Genomic DNA, 11,127 nt, shown 5'->3' with positions numbered 1-11,127 from the left:
CAATAATAGTTTAGTTAGTTGTATCCTATATCTAGCAGATTTATTCAATTATTTTAATATTCACTCCTGCTACTGTTAAAATTATTTTGTAGCATCTGTAAGTATTGAAAGACAATGTCTTTCCTTAATATTTTTTCCATTGAACTGCGGTCTACGTGACAAGTTACTGTGTGACCTAATTCCCTAAAAAGAAGAAGGTGTTCTTTCTTCAATAGATAGTTCTGACATATATGTATCATGGTTATTTCTAAGGTTCCCATCACTTAAACATAAATATAATTTATGACACCATAAAAAATAAATGTTGAATGGGATACCAAGAGCATGAAAATGAACAACACACGACGAAGCAATGGAATTTATATAGCGGTTCTGTTAGATAAAGAACCAATTGAAAAATAGTTCCCTAAAGGACTCAGTTTGCCCCTTTATTCACACTGAGTAGTATTTTATCCTGCAAGTTCTCCCACTCAAGTCAATGAGACTACTTGCAAAGTAAAATACTACTCTGTATTTTACTGAGAATTAGCCCCATCATGAGATAACTGACAGAAATTGCTGGGATCATCTATTGGCAATAATGTTGAACTTAAAGTGTTTCCTGATAATGTGGATGTTCCTTTATAAAGAGACAAGGAGATAAAACAATTAAGTTATTATTCCACTGTTTTAGTTATTTCAAGTTAAAAGATGTGTCAATAGGTGATTTCATGCTGTTTTGGACAACCATAGCTGGACAACATAACAGTCAAAGCAGTGAACAAGATACGGGTAGCATTCAAATTCCATGAAAGAATGATCTTAGAAAGGTATACATGTCCAAGTAGCCCATGCACAGGTATCAGGGAGTTCTTACACTCAATATGTTGCTATATGGGTACACAGTTGAGGGCACAATCTGGCTTTTAAAGTTTATTTCCACTATATGCTTGTACAGCACCTAGCACAATGGGGCCCTAAGGATATAGCGGAAAATCTGTAATACAAATAAATATTCTTTTCTTTTTACTTACTTACGGTAAAGGCTTAAAGTGTTAGTGAAAACTGAAAGAATGATGAAGCTCTGGGGTAGAGCAATATGTTGTTTTTGTAGATTCAACAAGGACTTTTGTATTTTTTTTTCTCCTCAAAATCTTTCATTCTAAAGGTGAAAAGTACCTGGGATGAATGCCCTGGGCCATGGAAATTATAGGCCCTAGGCCCAAATTGATATTTTCTCTTTCTTAACATTTTACCACACATCTGATCTCTTAACCTTCCATCTGTCAGCATCCCTGCAACCCCACAACATGGTTAGTATGATGACATGATTAAATGTAGCTTTTCCACTGTCACATAAGTCTCATTTACTCCTTAGAGTGGAAAGTGAGGTTCACAGAGAGTAATGGACTAGTTGAATTTTCTCCAATGGCCATGAAAGGGAGAGGACAGACAAGACCAGCTTTAAGACTGAGGGATCCAGATAGAGTTACATGGTTTGGGGGCTAAGGCCCTCAGTTACCTTTTGGTGTCCCACCCGGTAGAGGGATTGGGTTGCACAACCACATTGAACAGCTGCCAGCAGGAGAGCTGTCCTTGGTGCTAGTGGCTCCCCCAAAGATCCCTGCCGCAGTTCCCACCGAGGAATGCGTGCCTGGTTCCTAATCCATGTGATGAATGCTCTGGTAGTCAGGGCTAAATTGTAATCTCTTTCTCCCCCAACACTATCACTGTGCTGCTTCCACCACCTCCTCTCTCTCTCATCTTTCAGTATTTTTCTGCAGAAATCAACATGCAAAAATATTTGCTTTCATGGTCTAGCTTTCCAAATACCACACTATATATTTTTCATTAATCAACTAACATCTATATGTTTAAAGATATACAGCAACATTCCCAGCTGCCACATGCCAACCCATGATTTGTTTGCATCTCGCTGAACTTTTAAAAATAAAACTCTTGAAGAAAAGAAAATTTCTTCCTGCGACAAGTACTATGGCATTCCTGAAAAGGGTTCACAAGCCTTGTTCAACTTTATCATGACAACAGCCATCTACATCATCATATTTCATTCTATTTATCTGAATTCACTTTATCTTTATCATCCGCAATTGATAAGCATGCTGGTTTTGCCAAGGTACTATATTTTTATTGGCAGAGGCAAGGAAAACAAGAATTGTACAAATATCTTGACACTTGAAAGTGAAACCTGCATACTCTCCAACACCTAGCTGGAAGGTACAAAGTCTTTAAGTCTGGTTTTTAAAAATGGATGATTTGGAAGGGGAGGTGGAGACATATGACTTCTATTAGTTGTACCTAGAGGTCCCAACCAATACAGGAGCCCCTTTGCCTTAGGCACCTTGTTTCTTAGTATGTGTTTGTATAAACTTCCTCAAAAAGCTTGCAAACTAGACAAGTGAGAGGTGAGAAAAGAAAGAGAAGAAACACATATGACTATTAAACAATCATATCTTGCTCTTATATCACAGTTTTTATCAGTAAATCTCAGGGTGTTTTACAAAGGAGATCAGCCTTATAAACCACATTTTATAGATGGGTAAACTGAGGCACAAAGCAGCGAAGTGACAATTTCTGAAAGGAGCTCAGGTGACAAGGGGCAGTATAAAAACTTGAGTAGAATAAGCGGGGGAAGGGAAACTGAGGCACGGTTAGCTGAAATGGCTTTTCCAAGGTAACACCACAGGGCGGTGGTAGAGTTGGGAAGATAACCTGGATCTCCCCACTCCCAATCTAGTGCCCTAGCCACTGGGCCACCCAGCTTGTCCTAGCGAAAAGCAGGATGAATAGTTTTTTGCATATCTATAGTACCTGTCATCTGAGGCTTTCAAAGCGTTTTACAACCATCCGTGGACTGGGTTTCACGTCCCCTGTGAGGCTGCGGAAGGACTGGCCCTACTTTCTAGACGAGGCCACTGAGGCACGAAACAGAGGAGACGGCTTGTTCAAGGTCACTCTGCCCGTCAGCAACAGCCTCGCGCTTCAGTGGCCATTGCCAAGGCTGAATGAAGGCTCTGGAGGGGCTGGGGTTTGTTGGGCTGTTCTTCCACCCCTCCCTCCCTCCGGCGCGTGGGGCTGGCGGGCGAGATTAGGCCGCAGCCCAGGGAAGGAGCTGCCTGTGCTGAAGGCAGACAAGATTACTGCCGAGCCCGTGCCAGCGCCGGGCCGCCCTACCCCCGCCCGCTCCCTGGCCCTGGGAGCACCATCCAGCAGCGGCCCCCGCCGCAAGTCCTCCGCTGACTCTGCAAAAGCGGGGAGGGCGTGCGTGGGGGCGGGGGAGGGAAGGGGGACGGAGACGGGAAGGTTCCTTTCCCCGAACCTTCGGCTGCCTGCGTTCTACAACAGAACGCCAGTCGGAAGCCAGGAGCGCATGCGCCTCCCGGGACGGGCTCTCACGCCGCGCGCTCCCCAGCTGTTCCCTGGCTGGCCGCTGCTTGCCTGGGTGCGTGACATCAGGCGCTGGGCAAGTCAGAACACGTACCGGGCGGCAGGGCCGGGGAGGGGACAGGCGCGGGGCGGGGAGGGGCGCCAGCTGAACGAAGAAAACAAGTCCTGGGCTTCTCCAGCTGAGCCGCAGAGGCGGTGTCCCTGCAGCCGGTGGGACCTCACCTCTCGCTGGTGCGCCGCGGAGGTGCTGAACCTGGGCCCGGGAGCAGCAGGGGAAGAAAGAGGAGGGCAAAGCGGGAGAGAGCAGGAAGAAAGCCCGGGGAGCTGTTCAGATCAGACCCGCCTGCCCGGTGGTGGGCACCGCTGGAGCGGCTGCCCCCCCCCCCCAGGAAGCGCCGCTGCCCCTCGGGGTTCTCGGAGGAGAGGCGACCGGCGGCTGCGCCGCGCTCTGATGGCTTAGGAGACCTGTGCGAGCTGGACCAGCCCCGAGAGCTTGCCGAAGGGGGAAGCGCCAGACGGGTGCCCCGGACACTGGTGCGAATAGATGTGAGATCCAGCAGCGAGGAAGAGGCATGGGCCAGCCTGGGGCCAACGACATGGCCAACGCCGCTGCCTTAGGGAATTTGGGGAAGGTGAGGGAGCTGCTGGACCAGGGGGCGGACCCCAATGCAGTCAATTCCTACGACAGGACGCCGATCCAGGTACAGGGACCAGCGAGAGGGGTTCACGGGGAGCCAGGCAGGAGACTCAAGACCCGGTGGGAGGTGGGGAGTACAAAGGGTGCAAACCAAAAAGACTGCAGGTGCTGAGCGCTTAGCACGCTCTGGTTTTAGTGAACTCAGCGCCTCGGAGACTCGGGCCCTTTACAAGCCTCGCAGACATTATACAGCTATCATCACACACAGCAGCTCCAAAGTGCGGGGAGCGTCAGTTGTTACTTTCACCTCGGACTGACTGCTCATAGCGTGGGGGTGGCAAAGCGACACATCAATGTAGTCCTTCAGAAAGTTAGCTGATCCCCTTCCACGATTCTTCTTTTCGCTATTTATTCGCCATGCACTCAATCAGGCTGCCGGCGATTAAAAAAAGTAAACCTAGTTTTGTTAGCATGTGTCGCATTTTGTGACTGCTTTTACGCAGGGAGTGTTGTTCCTCATACATGTGCCAAAAATCACCCCTTCTGCCGCGAGCGTAAAGTTGACACTATAATAGCCCATAAAATCAAAAGGCGAAGAGGAATGGGAAATTCTATCCAGTGCATACAAACGCTAGCCATTTTTTCACAAGCTTAACAAAATGCTGAAATGGCGATACACCATCTCGGTGTCCGCAGAAATATGTAGAAGGAACACAGTATTTAAAAAACAAAAAGAAAAGAAAAGGAAAGGAGGACTTGTGGCACCTTAGAGACTAACCAATTTATTTGAGCATAAGCTTTCGTGAGCTACAGCTCACTTCATCGGTATTTAAAGTCACAAAACACTAAATCTGACTCCTCAGATAAACATCAGAAATTATTAACATGCTAAAACGACATGCATGCTTCAGTTGGCTTGTTCTAGATAAAGATATAACTATATGCCCCATTTAATATTTATCCTCTAGTATTTCTTGGTCGTTTTCAGGGCCCGATCCTGCACCCCTACTCATACAAAGCCCCCATTGAGTTCTATGGGGGTGATCTGCATGAGAGAGTACAGTCCGAAGGAGTAGGCACCAAAGCCACACTTATGAAATGATCGAAGAAAACTAGTTCATCTCAGTTAACGAGAAAACCGAAAGTCTATTACAAACACGCCGATCTTTCTGAAAGCAGTTTTAGTTTTAATAACCTATTGTTTTTATCTGTAACTGTAATTGTGACACGATGACTCAAACCCACCAAGTGCTTTAAATTCTCGAATTTCAGCAATTGCTATATCTGTGCCTAAATATCATTTTCGGAAAGGGTGCCCTTTCATTTTAAATCTCACTACTGGAAGTCGTGATATAATATTTTCGTCCGAGACCAAATACATTAACTAAACGATATATGCTTAGAAACACTAGCTCATGCAGAAAAAAAAGGGGGTATGCATTAGAGTCAGTTATTTATGTCATATATAATGAAGTACAGACATTAAAAACTTTAATCTCCTTCAGGAGTACTAGAAACTAAAGTACATTCTCAATCTTGATTTCTACTTAGGTTCAATTATTTATGTATTTAGCAAACGTTTATGTATATTCTCGCACAAAACAAAATTGGAATTACCTGAAAAGCTATGTTGTAAGAGATGCAAGGATAATTTAGATTACAACATCAACATTTTACTGAAAAGGGGTAATTTGTGCATTTGATAATAATCCTTCAGTAGACATGGTGCTGCACCATTTAATTTGCTGCGCTTTTGTGCAGTATCTTTCAGCATTTAGATTTCAACATAAAAAAACTAACTTCAAAAGCAGTGAGCTTTCTAGTATGGTTCTAAGGTCAATAGAAATTGTAGTGTTTTCATGGCCACTGGACTATGTTAAAACTGTATTTTAAATCCCTTAAAACGAAACACATATACACAGGCGAGTCACTGGTCTAGTAAAATCGTACCGGCAGAAAGGGTAACAGCAGTATAAGTGCTAGTGAACGATCTACTATTTTAAGCACCGGGGTGGGAGGGCGGAAGTGCCATAAACTAAAGGAAAGTTAATTATATTTAAACTGAAATTCAATATTTTTATACAGAGGGAAAGATTTAAATCTATATTCTACCTACTATTCAAAAAAGCAGCGGGGCGGTAGTTACTGTTTTTATTGTGGTGGCTCTTGTGCGTATTATAAATGAACTTCCAGTTTGAATTTTGTATTTTCATAATGAGCAGCTTCTTACTCAGGTCACATTTCTGTTTGCCTTAAGGGGAATTTTGCCGGAGTAAAGACTGCCTTTTGGGTCCGCCTAAGAACCTTCCGTTTTAGTAAAATTTCAGACTTTCCAAAAACCGGGATTTCCGTTTGTGCAGAGGAATGGTCGGTAGCATTTCTCTGTACATGTGCTCAAAAGCTAAATGCATTTTTGGTCTAGCGTTTTCCCCAAATGCATTGTGCGTGCAGCGCATTAAGAGGGGGTTATTTACAGTACACCACATGTGTGCGCGCCTGTATGCACACTGATATTTAATACATACATGATATAATATATAAAATCCACATTTACATACCTGGGGGCGGGGGGACCTGAGACTTGATTTTCTGGCCATTTCAAGCAGCTTCCTGTTTCTCTTGGTCTTGCAGCCTTTGTGGTATTCGACGCCTTTAGAGCCTAGGAGGCGATTGACTCTGATCAACATTTTATTAACCTGTTTTATTAACCTGCGGGCCTGATCCGATCCCGTTGACTTTAATGGTAGTTGGATCAGGCTCAGACTGAAACTCAGTAGTTAAACCGCTGGCATTAGTTGCAGAGACCCAATCCTGCAGTTCAATCCCTACCCAGGCTTGGCCACCAGTGGGAGTTGGCCAAACACGGAGTCAGTGACTGACGGCTTCTGCCCCTCTCCTCCCAGGTCATGATGATGGGAAACACCCAGGTGGCGGAGCTGCTGCTGCAGAGAGGAGCGGATCCCAACCGGCCGGACCCGCGCACCGGCTCCCTCCCAGTGCACGATGCGGCGCGAGAAGGTTTCCTGGACACCCTTGTGGCGCTGCACCGAGGCGGGGCTCGCTTGGATCTGCGGGACACATGGGGCCGCCTCCCCATTGACCTAGCTGCCGAGAGCGGGCATCAGCAAGTGGTCAGCTACCTCCGCGCCCAGCCTGCAAGGGGTGCCGCTCCGCCCCAGGCGTAGGGCACGGGCGTGTGGCCAGCCGTCTGCGGGGCTCTGCCCTGCTCAGCCACGCACAGCACTGAACTGCAGGCACCAGGTTTGTCTACAGCAGCCGGGGACCACCCCCCAGGAGTAACCCTGACACATCAGGCTGGAAAGCAGAGGGTGGCCGCAGGGGAGGCTGTGGCCACCACTCATTAGGGTTCACCCAATTTTGTTCATCTTTAATCCAGTACTGTACCCTCCCCACATTTACAGAAGAGTCCACATTCATGGGTGTTATAATATTTCCTCCTTGAACATAACTTATTGTCCGTTTTTTTTTTCTTAAATATATGAAGTATAATAAAGAGGAATAATATATTGTAAATATGCCACTTGGAAATGTTCTCTTAAATGCACTAAAAGCAAACACTATCTTTGTTTTTTGTTTTTTGTTTTTAGATTTTTACTTTGCACAAATATGTATATTAGCTTTTACTTGAAAAAAATGAACGTTCAAACACAACCACTGTAAAGGAAACCATGAAGGTAAATATACGACTTAAATTAATAAACTATTACTAGTCTGACAGAAACCAAAGCTTTGTGTATTTCTTGGGTGGCAGTTTTCCTTCCCAGATCTGGAATACAAACAGATTCCTAGTGCCTGGATTTTCCAAAAGATGTGGATAGGAAATAAGCTAGACATCTTTTCAAACATAGAAACCAGAGAGAGTCTAAGAATTTTAGATCCCTAGGGCCAGATCCAACTCCCATTGACGTTAATGGTTGACTTTGATTTTAATAGAAGCTATCTGAAGCTCACAGTGCTAAAACGATCATTTTATTTTATTTTATTTAACATGGTTTTAAATCATTAGGGATACTCCTATTTGCATTTTAGACTCATATTTTCACTTACCAACTAAAGGTGTAGACTATACCATCAGGTGAAATCATGTAAGCTGTTAAAAGTCACTATAGGAATAAAATATTTACAGTGTGTCCCACAAAGATTAAGAACATAAGAATGGCCACACTGGGTCAGACCAATGGTCCATCTAGCCCAGTATCCTATCTGACAGTGACAGGTGCTAGATGCTTCAGATGGAATGAACAGAACAGGGTAACTATCAAGTGATCCATCCCTTCCAGTCCAAGCTTCAGGCAGTCAGAGGTTTAGGGACACCCAAAAAATGGGATTGCATCCTTGAGTATGTTGGCTAATAGCCACTGATGGACCTATCCTCCATGAACTTTTCTAAGTCTTTTTTGAGATCAGTTATACCTTTGACCTTAACATTCCCAGGCAATGACTTCCACAAGTTGACTGTGCCTTGTGTGCAGAAGTACTTCCTTATATTTGTTTTAACCCTGCTGCCAATTAATTTCATTGCAAGAACCAATGGTCACCCATTGTGTGAAAGGGTAAATAATATTTCCCTATTCGTTTTCTCCCATCATTCATGATTTTATCGATGTCTGTAAGATCCTCCCTTAGTCATAAGAACATAAGAATGGCCATACTGGGTCAGACCAAAGGTCCATCAAGCCCAGTATCCTGTCCTTTGACAGTGGCCAATGACAGGTGCCCCAAAGAGAATGAACAGACAGGTTATCGTCAAGTGATCCATGCCCTGTCACCCAATCCCAGCTTCTGGCAAACAGAGGCTAGGGACACCATTCCTGCCCATCCTGGCTAATAGCCATTGATGGACCTATCTTCCATGAATATATCTTGGTCCTTTTTGAACCCTGTTATAGTATTGGCCTTCACAACACCCTCTGGCAAGGAGTTCCAGAGGTTGACAGTGCGTTGCATAAAAAAATACTTTCTTGTGTTTTTTTTTTTAAACCTGCTACCTATTAATTTCATTCAGTGGCCCCTTAGTCCTGTATTATGAGAAGGAGTAAATAACACTTCCTTATTTACTTTCTCTATACCACTCATGATTTTATAGACCTCTATCATATCCCCCCTTAGTCGCCTCTTTTCCAAGCCGAAAAGTCCCAGTCTGATTAATCTCTCCTCATATGGAAGCCGTTCTATACCCCTAATCATTTCTGTTGCCCTTTTCTGAACCTTTTCCAATTCCAATATATCTTTTTTGAGATGGGGTGACCACACCTGCATGCAGTATTCAAAATGTGGGCGTACCATGGATTTACATAGAGGCAATATGATATTTTCTGTCTTATCGATCCCTTTTTTGATGATTCCCAACATTCTGTTTGCTTTTTTGACTGCTGCTGCACATTGAGTGGATAATTTCAAAGAACTATCCACAATGACTCCAAGATCTCTTTCTTGAGTGGTAACAGCTAATTTAGACCCCATCATTGTATATGTATAGTTAGGATTATGTTTTCCAATGTGCATTACTTTGCATTTATCAACATTACATTTCATCTGCCATTTAGTTGCCCAGTCACCCAGTTTTGTGAGATCCTTTTGTAGCTCTTCACAGTCTGCCTGGGACTTAACTATCTTGAGCAGTTTTGTATCATCTGCAAATTTTGCCACCTCACTGTTAACCCCTTTTTCCAGCTCAGTTATGAATATGTTAAATAGGACTGGGCCCAGTACAGATCCCTGGGGGACACCACTATTTACCTCTCTCCATTCTGAAAACTGACCATTTATTCCTACCCTTTGTCTCCTATCTTTTAACCAGCTACCAATCCATGAGAGAACCTTCCCTCTTATCCCATGACTGCTTATTTTGCTTAAGAGCCTTTGGTGAGGGACCTTGTCAAAGGCTTTCTGAAAATCTAAATACACTGTATCCACTGGATCTCCTTTGTCCACATGCTTGTTGACCCCCTCAAAGAATTCTAGTAGATTGGTGAGGCATGATTTCCCTTTACAAAAACCATGTTGACTATTTCCCAACAAATTATGTTCATCTATGTGTCTGGACAATTTTGTTCTTTACTGTAGTTTCAACCAATTTGCCCAGTACTGAAGTGAGGCTTACTGGCCTGTGGTTGCCAGGGTCACCTCTGGAGCCCTTTTTAAAAATTGGCGTCACATTAGTTATCCTCCAGTCATTTGGTACAGAAGTGGATTTAAATGATAGGTTACAGATGACAGTTGGTAGTCCTGCAATTTCACATTTGAGTTCCTTCAGAACTCTTGGGTGAATACCATCAGGTCCTGGAGACTTATTACTGTATAGTTTATCAATTTGTTCCAAAACCTCCTCTAATGACACCTCATTTTGGGAAAGTTCCTCAGATCTGTCACCCAAAAAGAAAGGCTCAGGTTTGGGAATCTCCCTCACACCCTCAACAGTGAAGACCGATGCAAAGAATTCATTTAGTTTCTCCGCAATGGCCTGATTGTCTTTGAGTGCTCCTTTAGCACTCATCTCTCTAACCTGAACAGTCCCAGTTTTTTTTAATCTCTCCTCATAGGGAAGCTGTTCCATATCGCTAATAATTTTTGTTGCCCTGCTCTGTACTTTTTCCAATTCTAATTTTATATATATAAGATGGGACGGCCACACCTGCACACAGTAATCAAGGTGTGGGAGTACCAGGGATTATAGGATATTTACTGTCTTATTATTTATCCCTTTCCTAATGGTTCCTAACATTCTATTATCTTTTTTGACAGCTGCTGCAAGTTCAACAGATGTTTTCAGAGAACTATCCACAACGACTCCAAGATCTCTCTGAGTGGCAACATCTAATTTAGACCCCATCATTTTGTATGTATAGTTGGGATTACATTTTCCAGTGTACATTTCTTTGCACTTATCCATACTGAATTTTATCTGCCATTTTGTTGCCCAGTCACCCAGTTTTGTGAGATCCCTTTGTAACTCTTCACGATCAGCTTTGGACTTAACTATGCTTTTTGTATGCTCTGCAAACTTTGCCATTTTGCCCCACCCTTTTTCCAGATTGCTTTACAAAGTGCAGTGCCACAAGAAGGAAACTGTGAATGATACA

The 11,127-nt window shown here is 43.8% G+C and overlaps 1 protein-coding gene across 2 annotated transcripts; it reads left to right on the top strand.

The window, feature by feature from the left end:
* The first annotated feature begins 3,792 nt into the window (after positions 1-3,792).
* Positions 3,793-10,891, top strand: LOC141987054 (cyclin-dependent kinase 4 inhibitor B-like). 2 transcript variants are annotated; one of them, XR_012639429.1, is made up of 3 exons: positions 3,793-4,088; positions 6,928-7,719; positions 10,790-10,891. XR_012639429.1 is itself a non-coding variant. In XM_074952100.1 (2 exons), exons 1-2 carry the CDS (start codon positions 3,960-3,962, stop codon positions 7,207-7,209), a joined length of 411 nt encoding a protein of 136 aa, XP_074808201.1. In that variant the 5' UTR covers positions 3,793-3,959; the 3' UTR covers positions 7,210-7,757. The 2 variants fall into 2 exon arrangements, 1 of the variants encoding a protein (XP_074808201.1); XM_074952100.1 differs by lacking the exon at positions 10,790-10,891 and having other exon boundaries at positions 6,928-7,757.
* Positions 10,892-11,127: the final 236 nt, after the last annotated feature.

Source organism: Natator depressus, chromosome 5 (assembly GCF_965152275.1).
Source record: "Natator depressus isolate rNatDep1 chromosome 5, rNatDep2.hap1, whole genome shotgun sequence".
In the NCBI taxonomy this organism is placed as follows: Eukaryota; Metazoa; Chordata; order Testudines; family Cheloniidae; genus Natator; species Natator depressus.
The sequence above is the reverse complement of the archived record's forward strand: the minus strand, read 5'-3'. Positions and strand labels throughout refer to the sequence as shown.